This window comes from Lissotriton helveticus, chromosome 5_1, assembly GCF_964261635.1.
Source record: "Lissotriton helveticus chromosome 5_1, aLisHel1.1, whole genome shotgun sequence".
Classification (NCBI taxonomy): domain Eukaryota; kingdom Metazoa; phylum Chordata; class Amphibia; order Caudata; family Salamandridae; genus Lissotriton; species Lissotriton helveticus.
Genome location: NC_136065.1, coordinates 1,940,484,489 through 1,940,501,490, shown reverse-complemented (window position 1 = coordinate 1,940,501,490; position 17,002 = coordinate 1,940,484,489). Strand labels below are relative to the sequence as shown.

Genomic DNA, 17,002 nt, shown 5'->3' with positions numbered 1-17,002 from the left:
TAGCACACTGGGGGCAATGTGCTATGGTCGGGGAGACCCAGGTTCTCCCCAGTTGTCATTACTGTCCCTGGTGTGGGGCGCGCAGGTTACACTCATTAAAGTGATACATTGGTAGTTTACCGGGGAGTCTGGACATATTAGGTAGCCCCGGGGCAATATTGTGACGTTCTCTCGTCAAAGGTTACACTCATTAAAGTGATATATTGGTAGTTTACTGGTGAGTCGGGACATATTAGGTAGCCCCTGGGCAATATTGTGATGTTCTCTCTTCAAAGAACATCTGTTGAGCCTGGACAATGGGTTGTTTTACTGGGCAATAATTGAATCATGCATTCCTTCATAATAATTTGAAATGCGTTTTCTTTTAAACAACTGGTGGATCTGGGCATATTATGCATCCCATGTGCATTATAGAATGTGTTGTGTGGGACAGCAACTGGTGGGCAAATAAGGGGCTCTGATCCTGGCGTTCCAGTGAGCGATTGGCGTACCTGTCATCACGGGTTGGGGGATGTTTTCATGGATATGTTCTTTCTTCCAGAAACGCACGGGTTCGCTCTAGAATGGGCACATCACGCCTAGCTGGCTGGCACGCCAGGGCCGGGAGCTGGTACACGGGAAGGACACACTGGGGCCAGTGTGTTGGGGCTGAGTCAGAGCGTCCAGGATTGGATTTTAACCTTTTCTAAATTGCAGGGCAAGCGGATCAAATACACAGGCACCAATCGGAGATGGTCAGATGGTAACGTAAGCAGGAACGGCCAGGGCGTTCTCCATGCTGGGGGCCCGAATGCTGTCCTGGTTAGGGGCTCTAAGGGGCAAGGTCACAACCAAGTTCTGACTGCTTGTAGGGGAGTAGAAGCAGAGTTAAGCGTAGCGGTTGAGCAAATGACCATGACATTTGCCCCAAGTGTGCCCAAGTACTGTATGCAGCTGCTGGCATCTGCTCATAGTTGACAGGAGGAGTAACCACAAGGGTAGATTGTCTCCCAAAATATTGTATATATGTCTGTCCCGCATGCACACTCCAAGATCGGGATTATCTCACAAAGACTGCCCCAAACCATGGTCTTCTTAGAGTTTCTTGCTGGTCAAATGGGAGTAAGTACTGTAAGGGGTCCCCATCATCCTCATTGTTTAGTGCCAGCAATAAAGTGTCATTCTTAGTCTTCGTGTCACTCATAGTGCCTCGAAAGGATGGAAATGTCACACAGGGCAGTTGAGACCTGGGCAGACATGGATGGGGGCGGGTAGCTCTCAGTTGACTAGGCAAGGAAGCTATATGGTAGCTTATTTAGTTTATGCAACTAGGAAGCATGGACTAAGACAACAGCTGACCTGGTTGAAGTTGGAGTGCTCCTTTTGTAGATGTGGGCAGGTAATAACAACAGTCTTGACTCGAACTGCAGGGTTCATATGCAGTGGAGTGCCCTGGGCTAGGTGCACTAGTAAGCATGCGGCCTGAGTCAGATTTATTTAGTGGTTATTCAGGTTCTAAGGTGGGGAGATCTTAGGCAGTATCCCATGCCCAAAAGTGCATAGTGAGAAAGTAATTGTGTTCCAAGTTGCCCAACTTGATTTTCATTTGGATAGGGTGCTTGTTAAATAGCTGCCTGGGGTCCAACGAATGCCCAACAGGGATGACTGGTCATAAGACAGAGGTAATAGTTACTCTGCACGGGGTACTGGAAGGGGATGGTCTAAATATGTCTCTAAATAGCGTTAAACGCATGAAGGAGACAATTAGTGACAGGCCTATAGAGGTAAGCCTTGGTTAGGGACAGGATGCCCACTTAGATAGCTTGGTCGGCATACACAGGCAGGTGATTTCAGCAGGGGCTTAGCTAAGCTTGCGACAGGCAGGGGCTGGCACAACCAAGGTGATTCGTTAAGGTTGCGAGCATGCACGAGAGATGGAGGCTCAAGCCCATCCAAGACAGTCAATAACACCTGCGCTAGAGCCAGGAGCTAGGCAGTGGTGGTAGCTGCCAGTTAATTGTGGGTTGTGGTGCGATAACCGGTGGAGAACGTGGGGTCAACATAATTTGGCTACAATGATTGAAGAAGGTTGTTTGGTGTTCCGACTGCCCAAAAAGGGACGAGTGTTTTGCATTCAGGTGCTTCCCCCTTTCATATGGCAAGGACACAGGGACACCCGTTTCTAAGTCACTTATCCCATGGCAGGATAGTCCCCAAGGTGGGAAATGGCCATGTTGTGCCCCGCCAGGGTAGGGACAGCGGCTCACACCAGCTGCAGCCGGTAAGGGAGATAAAGGTTGGAAACATAGACTGGGGGCTGCTGGGCCCAAAACCACCTCATAAAGTCAGGGTAAGGTGTCTTAAAGCGACGGGCTAGGACATTATAGGGCTGAAGTGGGTGAAACAGCTTTGGCAGGGACTCAGATGGATTCCCAGCGAATCTTCCAAAAAGGACTGTAGCTAAACATGTGACCCACTAGCGTGTAGTTCGACACCTTACTGGTATAAGTATCAAGGGTCACAGGTGGATAACAGGGTCCGGCCATCTGTGGGTTGGCAATTCGCGATATGTGCAGTGTCTAAGGATGGACACCTCACACTTATTCCCTCATACCGGTTGTGACACCATTTCTATGGGCACCAGGGATAATTTGAACATAACTATGAAGTTGTCTGATCAATGTGGCGAAGTCGGGATGGATTAAGTTCCTCCTTGAGGTGCGGGAGGCACTGGAAGCTGCGGGATGGAAGTAGGGAACTCTGAGGTGGGGGGCTCTGTCATCTACGGCAGCCTCCTCCAGAGCTGTGGCGGAGTTACAGAGCAATCTGGAGGCAGACGGGTACAGTAAGGGTACCTCTGCGGCAGACTGGTACAGTAAGGGTACCTCTGCCTGGCATAGTAAGGGTGCCTGAGCCAAAGACCTGGAGCCGCAGGGAGGTTCCCCGTTAGTCCTTCGGGCGGTTGGAGGGCCTGACCAACCGGGAGTGTGCCATACCACGCTCCGCCTTGGAAGTGGCGGGAGTATAAGACATGATCACGTGATAAGTAAGGGGATCTGTAAGGTGCTGCACTGTCCGGGCGTCGACCCACCGTGCCGGCTGGCTCATAAGGCGGGCGGGGCAGCGAGGGGCTGCCTTGCCTGGATCGCCTGTAAGATAACCCACTAAAACGTCATACTTTTGTTGTATGAAAAATAAACCTGCAGCAGTTCTTTACCCATAAACAATGTGTCCGGTGTAATCATTATATGGGCCAATGTAAAATGTGCAGGGGGGAGCGGATGACGGTGTGGGCACTAATCCCTGCAGGAGGTGGTCAGTGGGGGCACCAACACACATAGTCGCGCTGGTCGCTGCCTGCGCTAAAGCCTGCCCTGGAGTGGGGGCATCTATACAGGTGAATGGAGGGAAAGAGAAAGGAAACCAAGCCAGCCATTTGCTGTAACGTGTCCAGAGGGAAACAGGAGCACCTGGACAAGAAAACTAGGAAGAGAGACGTGATGTGACGTAGAATCAGCAGGTGTCTCTCTGGCGCTTCTTCCTTCTAGATCTGACCCGAGGGTGAGGTCCAAACTGTGAGCCACCTCTGGAGTAAGCAAGCAAGCAAGCCACCACGTGGAGCTTCTTGCATCCAGGCAGGAGGCCGGGGGCAACGCGGCTGGCGTCATGTGCGGCTCCACTGAGGCAAGATGGCAAGCGTGGCCCGAGATGCCCTGATCCGTGTGCCATGATCCTGGCCTGGCTGGACACACACATGGATTAACCCTCATTTGTTAACTCTTTAAATACCAATCAGTCAGGGCTGGACACGCAGGCTGACCTTCCATCGAGATAGCACCAGCCAACAAGTCGTAAAAATGTAGATAAGTCCTAAAAGTATAAATAGAGGGCTAATTAGCATAGATAAAATGCAAACCTATCTTGGCAGCAAGGACTCTCACAAGCTTAACACATGCTCCTCAGCAGTCCCAGGTGAGTCGCAGACTATAAAATGTACATAATATATGCATGTATGTATGATTAACAGTGCATATTTGAATACATATGCCACATATTTATGTCTGTCTACCCATCACTGCTAAACAGTGAACGAGCTAATAATGAGCTTACATTTAAAAGTATGGATGCATCAGTAAACAGTCAGACCTGCTGTGCAATAAAACACAAACTGAGAAATGCAGATATTGCTTTACGGAAACTATGCTCCGCTGTTACCCTTTATATTTGTAACTCATCTTCGTATCAGACAACTTACAATGTCAAATGCAATATTTGTCACACCTTGTAGAAAGTGTGCAATGGCAGATAACTGCAGTTTTTCATACATGAATTTCAGATGTTTATTATTAAATTAGTAAATCAAATACAAGGAAAAGTGGGGATTCCACTTTTGGCGGAGGTGTGCACACTTATACTTGAGAACATATGGTCTAACTCTCATTCATTCTGTAAAAGATCTCTTCAAACGTATTTTCGTTGAAAAAGTATTCCAATATTTATTTCATATGTATACTTTATCTTCATTTTGTTTTCAAATCCATGTCACTTTGTGAATTCCACATATACCCAATGCATTTCGGGTAATGAATCACCCTTATGATGGAGTCATAATTTTCGAAGTCAGTCCTGTGGTCTTGGTTTTTAGGTGAGGCCAGAGGGGGTGGTGCAGAAAAAGGGGGCAGGTCCGGAAGGGGTTGAGAGTAGGTGGCGGTACTGATTTCAATTTCAATGCAATGATTTTATCAGCGAAGAAAGAGGAGAATTCTTCTGACAATATTAGAGATTCGGGGGATTCTTTCTGTGTTTTAGCCAGTTTATTAGATTGGTGTTTGACCAGCTCAAAGAGCTTACAGGGTCTATACTTGGCGATCCCCAATTCCGATCGGAAATATTCTTTTTTTGAATTGAGGATGTGCTTGTTGTAGGAGTTTCTCGCCTCGCGTAGAAGTTTAAGATGAGTAGCAGAGGGGTGTTGTCTCCAGTTTCTTTCAGATTGCCGTAGGGATCTCCTCTCCATGGTGAGGGAACCAGTGAACCAGGGGTTCCTGTCTTTGATTTGTATTCTTTTTAGTTTTAAAGGAGCAAGGTCGTCCAGAATGATTGATATAGATGATGAGTAATGCTCATTTAGGTCTCTGACCGTGGTTATGTGCAAGGGGAGGGAGGTCAGATTTGCAGCGAGCCTCCAGTTCCATATGGTCGAGGTTCTTAGTGTCTCTGGTCCAGAGTTTGGGAATCACCGGTTGCGGTGTCTTAGTCTTGCGGGTCCCAGGTAAAATGAAGCAGATGGAGTGGTGGTCAGACCAGTCACATGGGTCTATGGAGATAAGCTTGACTGAGGATTCCTTAGAAATGATCCAGTCAAGGATAGCCCCTTTTGAGTGGGTTGGCAGAGAGCAGGCTTGAGTCAGGGCTTGGTCGGTTAGGAGGTCTTTGATGACGTTAACGTAGGGATCTTTAGTGTCATTCCAGTGCAGGTTGAAATCACCCAGAAAAATCTCTTTGGCATTGGAGGAAATCTTAGTTGTGATGATTTCCAAGAGGTGATTGGTGAAATAGTCGTTGGAGCGTGGAGGGTGGTAAAAAATGTGCAAGTTGCAAAGATGTAATGAGTTGCTGCAAATGGAGAGTGCGAGGTATTCGCAGGAGTCAGTGGTGTCAACCAAGAGTTCCGTGACAAGGAGGGAGGATCGGTAGATGCAGGCAATGCCTCCTCCTTTCCTGTTGGAATGTCTGTCCAGTTTGGCGATGTTGTAATTGGGAGGGACTAATAAGTCCAGGCAAGGGGAGGAGTATTCATTGAGCCAAGATTATGTTAGTATAGCTGGGTCTAAGTTTTTGTTCAGGATGAGGCCAGCAATATCAGAGGCATGCTTGACTGCTGAACGGCAATTGATTAAGAGACCAGATAAGGGGGGTCTGGTGGGGTGTCAGGGGTCTGGACGGTCAGGACTACAGGCGCGAGGTTGCTTTTCATCACACTTCTGTTACGGAGGGTAGGTGGCATGTTGGGGTTGATAGTGACCGTGCTGATGGGGTGTCCAGGACTCGTGTCTAGTGGACAAGGGGTGGCTTGGGCAGAGATGTGGTCTCAGAAGATGGCTAGGATTTTGTTTCCCCTAAGGTCTAGAGGATTAGAAGTGGCGGTGGTAGAGTTGTAGGAGAGTGCTAGAGCTCGGGATTCCTCCTCTGAGAGGTGGCAAGGTTGTTTGCGAGGGCGAAGATGTCTCAGAGGTAGCGGGAGTGGATGCTTAGGAGGCTCGGTGATCGTGGAGGGGGGAGGTATGAGGTGACTTGAGGTTAGCAAGGTCGAGCTCGGCCAGGTGAAGGAGGTTCATAAGGTCCAGAATGGAGCTATGGATGCTCTGGGTTAGTTTCGTCACTATGGAGTGCAGAGTTTCAAGATATATGACCTGGGGGTGCTAGAGGGCAAGGGGGCAAAGGCTCAGGAGCAGTCCAGCAGGCATGTAGGAGTGGAAGGGGAGATGGGTTGGTTTGAGGAGACCCCAGGGTCTTTGGAGAAGTACCTAGCTCGCGATTTTGGTGGATGGCTGGCGGGGAGGAGTTTGGTATGAACTTGCACAACATGAAAAGTTAGTTACAAACAAAGGAGTTTCATCTATTGTAAAGTACACATATATATATATTTCAGTTATTGAGGGGATTTAGCTCAAGACATGACTCGAAAAAACAAATGGTCGGCAAGCAAGGCTGGTTGGTTCATTTAACAAGCATTTGCAATGCAATAGGTCTCACATTTACGCAAGTTTGAGCTATTGGCATTGTAAATGACAATGCCTTCTATTTATGTTTTGTTTTTTAAAACATAAATAAAAAGCAGTGTCATTTACAATGCCAATAGCTTAAACTCACGTAAATGCGAGACCTATTGCATTGCAAATTCTTGTTGGTTTAGCAGCACCAAGCATGCTGGGAATGGGAGTTATACTTTTGTATTATAGTCTAGGCCTACAGCTGCCTACATGCTTAGGGTTGGTGCCTGAAACACTGTGGCTCGGAGGAATGCCCCCTCATCTGGGTCCATTTGACAGCTACAAACGTTTTTGTTGTCTTGGATGTTCAGCATAGCCTGGGCATTGACGTGACATCACTTCTAGGGGCAGTACATTAAGTACTCTTAAACTGGGCGTTAGTAACACCTCCTATTTACTGCACCAAACTGAAACGTGTGGTATGTAGCTATACAAAACAAGTTATTATCATTGGCAGTTTCCTGTACTGTGTGTCGAGCTGTCCCCACAGCACCGAAGGAGTTAAGACCTGAAGTGGTCCGTTCTGGTCTTCCAGCACCAAAGCAGTTAAGACCATAAGTGGTCCGTTCTGGTCTTCCCTGCCCCCGTGTCCTTTGCTTGTGGCTTTGTGTTAGGTATGTCCTTCAGAAGCAGTAGTCCTGTGCCATGGGCGTGATTCCCGTCTGTTGAAATTATGGTGAGAGAGCCCCACCTATTTGTGTTCAGTAATTAATGACAAGTCAATAATAAATAATTACCATAGGGAACAAGCATTACATTATCTCTTACGATGCTTACATACCAGGTATATATGTATCAACTCCACTGTAATTCTCCCATCGACTTTAGAAGGATTAAGCCCTGTTTCGGCCCTGTCTGGATTGAAATCCGTGGCCTTGAAATTACTAGAGCTCAGCAGCTACTTAGTTACCTTGCTTGTAACTCGCTGCCTGCGCTGCTTGGAGCTGAAACCGGAGCTGTGCGGAAACACTCCTTGGATTAGAAGTACTCACCACGGGCTCCGGTTTCATGCTGAAATGACGGTGTGAGGGCCTTTTGGAAAGGCCCAGCCTGGCTCCTGATTCATACTGCCTCAAGGGGTTTAGGGCTACAGGCCAAGACGAGATGAAGGATAGAGATAGGAGAGTGTAGCAACGGAGTTGGCAAACAGACTAGAAGTGGGACAGGGTATGGTGAAGCTGTAGATTTATTTAATAAGTACAAAGCGCAAAGGACCCAGGGGGATCAAAGCTGGCTGCTCAAGTCAGGAAACAGTCCAACTGTGTTCTCTCAGTCACGTACAATAAAGACTCCATAAGAGAACACAGAATCAAACATCTCAAACATTGAAAAGATACTAATCTAACCTAACAGATCTCTGCCAACAAAGAGAAGTGGTGGGTGCAGGCACACAGGGATAAGGAGGCACTGCAGCTCCCACCCTGTGCTCTGCTGCTTGCTCCTGCAGGCAAAACGCTGGGGGAGTGAACCTTTTCAGAAAAGGTGGGACATGCACCCACCTTTAGCCATTAGCTGGCTTTGATTCTGAAAAGACACACGCAAAAGCCAATCCATTGCGTGGAAGGAGTCAGACCCGCACAGAGTAGAGAAGGGTAGAGACAAGAAGCCTCGCAGCGCAGTGCATGTGCGCTGTGCTAGGCTTGACCAAAAAATACCTTTTCAAACAAGTAAAACGTGGGTTTTTACAATTAATTTGTCTAAATTATAAAAATCATAGCTGTATAACTTGTGAGCTTGCTAAGGATAACAAAGTATATCTTCTATATCAATGATTTTATTCCACCCTCCCTATTTTTTAAGGGTGTTTGGGCACTATGTGGCAGTGACGAAGCCCGAGTGCGGGTGAAGCACGTTGCCAATAATTTGTCTTTGAAACCAAAACTGCAAAGTGCTAGCCTTCCTGTGAATCACGTTTCTCAGGGCGTGTGTGTGTGTGTGAGTGTGCGAGTGTGAGTGTGCGAGTGTGTGGGTGAGTGTATATATATGTGTGTGTATATATATATATATATATATATATATATATATATATTCACGCTCCAAGGTTGTCCACCATGTGAGTAGCACGCGAGCAGCAGCTTTATTTATGTGTAGGTGAGGACGGGGATCCGCTTGTAGACGCCGCTCCGTAATGGATCTGCCCGACGCGTTTCGAAGCTCCATCTGCTTCTCTTCAGGGGCTTTAACGGAAGCGGTGTGCGCACCCGCTACACTTCTCCAATTATATAACTCGCCCGTCGATGGGAGGCTCCAGTGAGACTTCTGGGAAGTGTAGTACGGAAAGCACACAATCAAGTCCTGTATGGACTCCACAAGTGGGCCCGTCCTCGATTCCATGTACGGCTGCTACTTCACTACCGTGACCCCCACGTTAACGGGGTGGTGCATACTCTGCGGCTGGACTGCCGTTGGCGGGTGAGTTATATGAAATTGGAGAAGTGTAGCGGGTGCGCACACCGCTTCCGTTAAAGCCCCTGAAGAGAAGCAGATGGAGCTTCGAAACGCGTCGGGCAGATCCATTACGGAGCGGCGTCTACGAGCGGATCCCCGTCCTCACCTACACATAAATAAAGCTGCTGCTCGCGTGCTACTCACAAGGTGGACAACCTGGAGCGTGAATCTATATGCGGCAGTCCAGCCGCAGAGTATGCACCACCCCGTTAACGTGGGGGTCACGGCAGTGAAGTAGCAGCCGTACATGGGATCGAGGACGGGCCCACTCGTGGAGTCCATACAGGACTTGATTGTGTGCTTTCCGCACTACACTTCCCAGAAGTCTCATTGGAGCCTCCCATTGGCGGGTGAGTTATATGAAATTGGAGAAGTGTAGCGGGTGCGCACACCGCTTCCGTTAAAGCCCCTGAAGAGAAGCAGATGGAGCTTCGAAACGCGTCGGGCAGATCCATTACGGAGCGGCGTCTACGAGCGGATCCCCGTCCTCACCTACACATAAATAAAGCTGCTGCTCGCGTGCTACTCACAAGGTGGACAACCTGGAGCGTGAATCTATATGCGGCAGTCCAGCCGCAGAGTATGCACCACCCCGTTAACGTGGGGGTCACGGCAGTGAAGTAGCAGCCGTACATGGGATCGAGGACGGGCCCACTCGTGGAGTCCATACAGGACTTGATTGTGTGCTTTCCGCACTACACTTCCCAGAAGTCTCATTGGAGCCTCCCATTGGCGGGTGAGTTATATGAAATTGGAGAAGTGTAGCGGGTGCGCACACCGCTTCCGTTAAAGCCCCTGAAGAGAAGCAGATGGAGCTTCGAAACGCGTCGGGCAGATCCATTACGGAGCGGCGTCTACGAGCGGATCCCCGTCCTCACCTACACATAAATAAAGCTGCTGCTCGCGTGCTACTCACAAGGTGGACAACCTGGAGCGTGAATCTATATGCGGCAGTCCAGCCGCAGAGTATGCACCACCCCGTTAACGTGGGGGTCACGGCAGTGAAGTAGCAGCCGTACATGGGATCGAGGACGGGCCCACTCGTGGAGTCCATACAGGACTTGATTGTGTGCTTTCCGCACTACACTTCCCAGAAGTCTCATTGGAGCCTCCCATTGGCGGGTGAGTTATATGAAATTGGAGAAGTGTAGCGGGTGCGCACACCGCTTCCGTTAAAGCCCCTGAAGAGAAGCAGATGGAGCTTCGAAACGCGTCGGGCAGATCCATTACGGAGCGGCGTCTACGAGCGGATCCCCGTCCTCACCTACACATAAATAAAGCTGCTGCTCGCGTGCTACTCACAAGGTGGACAACCTGGAGCGTGAATCTATATGCGGCAGTCCAGCCGCAGAGTATGCACCACCCCGTTAACGTGGGGGTCACGGCAGTGAAGTAGCAGCCGTACATGGGATCGAGGACGGGCCCACTCGTGGAGTCCATACAGGACTTGATTGTGTGCTTTCCGCACTACACTTCCCAGAAGTCTCATTGGAGCCTCCCATTGGCGGGTGAGTTATATGAAATTGGAGACGTGTAGCGGGTGCGCACACCGCTTCCGTTAAAGCCCCTGAAGAGAAGCAGATGGAGCTTCGAAACGCGTCGGGCAGATCCATTACGGAGCGGCGTCTACGAGCGGATCCCCGTCCTCACCTACACATAAATAAAGCTGCTGCTCGCGTGCTACTCACAAGGTGGACAACCTGGAGCGTGAATATATATATATATATATATATCTAACACAACAAGTTTGGCTCAAAAGAGGAGGCACCACACAGTGAGAAGTTGATCACCTTTAATTTGCGGAAAACAGCTCTGCCAGACGACTTTCTCCCCCATCATGTATTTCAGAAAGCCCGACGCGTTTCGAGCACGCCTGTGCTCTTGTTCACGGGCAGCGTAAGGATCAGCATACGGCAGTTCAAATGGAGCTAATTATACTTTGCAAGTCCCGCCCTTGTGGGCGTATGCCTCCTGGCATGCTGGTACTTGTGGTCCTTTTGATGAAATAGTTACCCAAGTGGGTGCCGTGCTCACCCTAATGATATCTTGCAAGTGTTCCCCCAGTGGGTTAGGTAGGCAAAAGACATCTCGCAAGGCTGAATTTTAATGTTCCATCAACCTGGCACTCTCACTCCAAAGTGATTGACGTTCAAACACTCGGTCCGCTACAATCACGGCAGGGCACCTCCGCGACCCGAGCCAGGCCGCTAAATATCCAACACAACAAGTTTGGCTCAAAAGAGGAGGCACCACACAGTGAGAAGTTGATCACCTTTAATTTGCGGAAAACTGCTCTGCCAGATGACTTTCTCCCCCATCATGTATTTCAGAAAGCCCGACGCGTTTCGAGCACGCCTGTGCTCTTGTTCACGGGCAGCGTAAGGATCAGCATACGGCACTTCAAAAGGAGCTAATTATACTTTGCAAGTCCCGCCCTTGTGGGCGTATGCCTCCTGGCATGCTGGTACTTGTGGTCCTTTTGATGAAATAGTTACCCAAGTGGGTGCCGTGCTCACCCTAATGATATCTTACAAGTGTTCCCCCAGTGGGTTAGGTAGGCAAAAGACATCTCGCAAGGCTGAATTTCAATGTTCCGTCAACGTTTGATTTCACTGAGGTAGTCCACCCGATTCATAATCACCACACTCCCACCCTAATCGGCCTCACGTATGACTATATCAGGGTCATCCTTGAGGCTTTTGAGGGCTTTTCTTTCAGAGTGAGTTATATTAGCTCTGGTTCCAGTATATAACTGGTTGGAAGTATCAAGTTTATATAGATCTTCTGTGACCCTCTTTTGAAAAACATCTATATTAGAATGGTATCCAAAATTTGGAATAAATTTGGATCTTGGATGAAGGCCACTGTCATCAGTTATTTCTTGGTCAATACCAAGTTCTGTCATTAGAGCAGGTAGATCTGTCTGTTCCTCCTCGTCGATAGTCATGAGGCAGTGAACAGCACGGATCGAGGCAACAGTGTGTTCACTCTCAATCAATCGGTTTGTTGGAATAGCACCACATACAGCTCTATTCGAAAAGAAATCTTTCAGTTTTAAAAGTCTGGTAAACTTAAACAGGTCAACATGTACATCAGCAAAATCTCCCATCTGTGTGGGGCAAAAATTCAATCCTCTACTCAAAACTTGCACTTCAATAGCATCCAGATTTTTATTAGATAGGTTTACAATTTTCAACTATTGTGTATCATCAGTAACATTTGTCAAATCGGCAGTATTGACTATTTCTTTACTTTTACAGGCTTGTTGGTATTTCCTACCGCCTTTCCACCTCCTACCCCCCCTCCTTGTTTTGGCTGTTCCCTTTTTTGTTGGAGGCGGCTTGACATCCTCAACTTTGCCAGTTCCTTTTGGAACGATGAAGAACCCTCGCCTAAAGGGGCCTCGGGAGTAGTGATCGAGGAGGCAACACTGCTGTTGGAAGAAATGGAGATTACTGACTGACTGGTTGTCCTCCCATCATCCCTTTCTTCCCTAGTTCTCTTTTTATCCTCGGTCACGGAGAGGTTGTCAAATTTCTTGGCAAAAGTGTAAATGCGACCGTCCCTATAGTCTCGGTCATCTCTCTTGATCTTTCGTAATTTCTTCTCTTTAAGATAGACTTGGTGATTATCCATTACTTGTTTCAAAAATTTTATCATCATATTGGCCAGCTCCTTTATTAACTTCACTGCACTGCAAAAAGACTTATCATCTAGTTCTATTTGGTGAGAAACCCTTGTACATACTTTTAAACCAATGGTTTAGTCGTTTGTGTTTTGTTTAGAACTAATCTTTTTTGTACAAATTGCTTTATATGATTGTGTTGCATTTTTACTTTTGAATGATTAGAGGTCATTCCTGTTTTTCTCCAGTCTTCTCGTCATACCCCGCCCCCCCTTTATTTTCCATGTCCCTTTCCCTCTGCTCTCCATTGAAGTCTTTGCTTTGCCTTACCTTCTTATTAACCTACTTTTGTTACAGTCTAGATGCAATATAATGGTAGACTATCATGCCTTATACAAAGTACGAAATTTGCTTATGATGTACTCCGCTTTCTTTGTATGTATATTTGGATATCATGCCCACAAGATAGTAGGATTGTTTGTGTGGTCCTTTCAGGTTTTGTGTCATTCCTATGTACATGTGATCCGATGTTTTTAAAATCTGTATGTTTTTGTGTTGTGATAGTTTTTTTATGTCATTAATATATGTGTACCTTTTCACGTTGTTTTCAGCCCTGACGAAGCTCCCACGGGAGCGAAACGCGTTGGCTGTCCTGTGCACTTTGAAAATACGAAAATAAAAAGAAAATTATTTTTTGACACAATCCTGGTCTTGTGCTACTTTTGTGCTTGGTGCTGCCTCCACTCTTCTTCGACGTTTTTTTGATAGTTTATTTGCATGTGTGAATTTGTGTGTGAGTAACTATATGGATGAGTATTAGTGTGTAACAGGATGTATAGGTGTATGAGTACATATGATGAGTAAGTACATGCATGAGTGACTATATAGAACTGTTGGTGAATGAGCGGATGTGTATGTAGATGTTGGAATTACCTAATAAGTTGTTGTAATTGGTATTGGTTTCTCCTTTTTTAAGAAAATGTTAGTTTCTATTTTTGAATGTGTGTGTCAAAGGTTATTTTATGCTGATAGGAGGTCTGCCACTTTGTCACAAGGATGTTGTCATCAGTGATGTCATGTGAGATGTCATCAGTGATGTCACTGACCATGTCATGAGTGATGTAATATGTGACGTCATCAGCAGTGCATTGCACGCGCAAGTTATAGTGAGTCCAACTAACTATAACGTGGGAATTTCAATGGTTTTATGCGAGTAAAATTTCCACCTAACTATAACTGGTGTGAAACCTATGGTTTTTTCAGTGAATATATATATATATATATATATATATATATATATATATATATATATATATATATATATATATATATATATATATATATACATATACATATATATATATATATACATATACATACATATATATATTCAAGAAAAAAAAAAGGTTGCCCATTTGAAAGAGCCCCAAACAAGGTAAGTTCAGCTCATTTTTCTTTAATAGAGGCTGCCGCATGAAAGTTGGAAACACCTCGCAGCACTGCAGTCTGATAAAGCCGACGCGTTTCGGGCCACCGCCCTTTGTCATAGGCTGTATTCCATTACATCCGCAGAGCGTGATAAGCATTTATTTTCAGTCCTGGTACCCGCCCTCATAGGCGTTGCCGTTCGCACGGCCCCCTGGTACCTGAAGTTTGTATTACTCATGTGAGCCGCTCTGCCTTGCACAATCACGGAAAAAATAATTCCCAAGTGGGTTGCTCCGACTGTCCCAAACATCATGCTGGCTTCTTACAGTCTCTTTAAAAGCACCTTGTCCTGATTTACAAGCGCTGCCGGATGGCGTCACTTCAGGGCCGCATTGCAGCTGGGCGTCTTTCCCGACCGAGCAGGCCGTCAATATTCAAGAAAAAACAAAGGTTGCCCATTTGAAAGAGCCCCAAACAAGGTAAGTTCAGCTCATTTTTCTTTAATAGAGGCTGCCGCATGAAAGTTGGAAACACCTCGCAGCACTGCAGTCTGATAAAGCCGACGCGTTTCGGGCCACCGCCCTTTGTCATAGGCTGTATTCCATTACATCCGCAGAGCGTGATAAGCATTTATTTTCAGTCCCGGTACCCGCCCTCATAGGCATTGCCGTTCGCACGGCCCCCTGGTACCTGAAGTTTGTATTACTCATGTGAGCCGCTCTGCCTTGCACAATCACGGAAAAAATAATTCCCAAGTGGGTTGCTCCGACTGTCCCAAACATCATGCTGGCTTCTTACAGTCTCTTTAAAAGCACCTTGTCCTGATTTACAAGCGCTGCCGGATGGCGTCACTTCAGGGCCGCATTGCAGCTGGGCGTCTTTCCCGACCGAGCAGGCCGTCAATATTCAAGAAAAAACAAAGGTTGCCCATTTGAAAGAGCCCCAAACAAGGTAAGTTCAGCTCATTTTTTAGGTTTTGCCTGGCGAAAAGATGCGCTCTGCGCATCTTTTTCGCGCAGGCGAAAACCTGATGAGAACTGTAGTGGGGTTTGGGTCGGCCCTCGTCATTTATTGGCTGGCTCCATAAATGGAGCCTAGCCATTGGACGAGGGGCCTGTCCGTCAATGCCGGACCAGATTCGGGGGCGTTCCCGCGATTCTTTGGCTTTTGCCGACGTCACGCGACGTCAGCCGAAAGCCGGGAACGCCCCCGAATCTGGTCCGGCATTGAGCCGGCACCCGCCTTTCTGACTCGCATCGCGACAGGGAGCTGCACTTCTACACCTTCCCCAAGGACCCGGAGCTGCGTCGGCTCTGGCTCAAGAATGTGTCCCGCGCGGGCGTCAGCGGTTGTTTCAGCACTTTTCAGCCCACGTCTGGCCATCGACTCTGCAGCCTGCATTTCCCCGGCGGCCGCAAGACTTACAGTTTACGCGTGCCCACCATCTTCCCTCTGCGAGGGGTGAACGAGCAGCGCCGGGCCCGCCGTGGGGGCGGCCGTGGACGCAAACAGCCAGCCCTGCAGCCCCCGCCACAGCAGCAGGCGGCCCCAGCCCTGCTCTACAGCGGAGGAGAGTCGCAGCATGACGAGCCCCATGAGGTGGAAGTTGTGGTTGTGGGTGACAGTGAGACACGCCCAATCGACCTAACGGTGCAAGGAGAAGGCGAGGAAGCAACTTTACTGGGGACGGTTCCATCACGGCCCCTCAGGGTGCTGCTGGTGCGGGAGGATGAGGGCACACCTGAAGATGCTCGCCAGGGGGCCCCGGCCTGTGCCCGCGCTGCCTCCGCGGACCACTCGTACTCCTTGTCCTCGGGTACCACGGCCGAGGAGCTGCTGCGAAAGCTTAACGAGCAGCGCGACATCATCGCCCTGATGCAAGTCAAGATGAAGGAGATGAAGGCCAGTATCCGCCACCTCCGAGGCAGCGAAGTGCGTCTCCGCGAGGAGATCCGACACAAAGACAGGTTGCTGCTCAGTTCCAATCACTGTGTGTGAAGGGAACCTACGAGATGGTGGTTCACATTCCGCCCTTGTGTGTGGGTCTCCATCTGAGTCATGCGTGAAGGTGTATTGGGCCAAGGTGGGGAAACTTACTCACATGGTATATCATATCAAATGCTCGTCCCTGGGGGAATCTCCACTTAGTAAATGGTAAATATTCTTCCCCCCACGCACGTTATTAGCAATCCATTTGACTCATTAAACGGAAATCAGCGACCTGCCCATCACAGCAAGACCTTAAGCGTGGACACTAACTCCCTCCACCCATGACAAGTAAACATTTTCCAAATCAATAAGAATACATCAAGGATAAAGCTCACAGGACTAACCATCCATCATAAGCGTATGCTTGTCTTTGTGGGATGGGGACACCATTAGGAACAGGCCCAGATAAGTCCCTTCTCTCTTACGCCTTTGGAAAGTTCATGGTGTCCCCCGCCTTCCACTCCTCCTACGGCTCCTCCCCACTCCTTCCCCGCCCCCGGAGCCCGCCCCGGACACAGACACAGCGCGGCGGCCGCACTCCACCCGGACCCGCCTCCGGCTCCGGCTCCTGGCCCCCTCACCCTACCGAAACGGCTCCAGCAGGTTTCCGGGGCCCAACACCCCCGTCCAGCAGGTAAGAACGGCACCCCGGGAGGGAGGCGGCCGCGGGGAAGCGGCAGAGTGGCCTACTCGAGGCCCCGGCTGCGGCCTGTTCCGGCCTTTGTGCCCCTCCAGCCGGGGCCTCAGTTGGGGACGGGGT

General features: G+C 48.6%; 1 protein-coding gene and 1 long non-coding RNA gene across 2 annotated transcripts in view; both read left to right on the top strand.

Annotated features, from left to right (window-relative positions):
* Positions 1 to 16,262, top strand: part of LOC144756526 (THAP domain-containing protein 11-like) — a 35,382-nt gene extending 19,120 nt beyond the window's left edge. Inside the window, exon 2 of the mRNA XM_078646316.1 lies at positions 15,485 to 16,262. Coding sequence (XP_078502442.1) covers positions 15,485 to 16,251 — 767 coding nt within the window. The 3' untranslated portion in view covers positions 16,252 to 16,262. The remainder of the gene's footprint in view (positions 1 to 15,484) is intronic.
* Positions 1 to 17,002, top strand: part of LOC144753900 (uncharacterized) — a 232,416-nt gene that overhangs the window by 40,459 nt on the left and 174,955 nt on the right. The window lies entirely within an intron of this gene.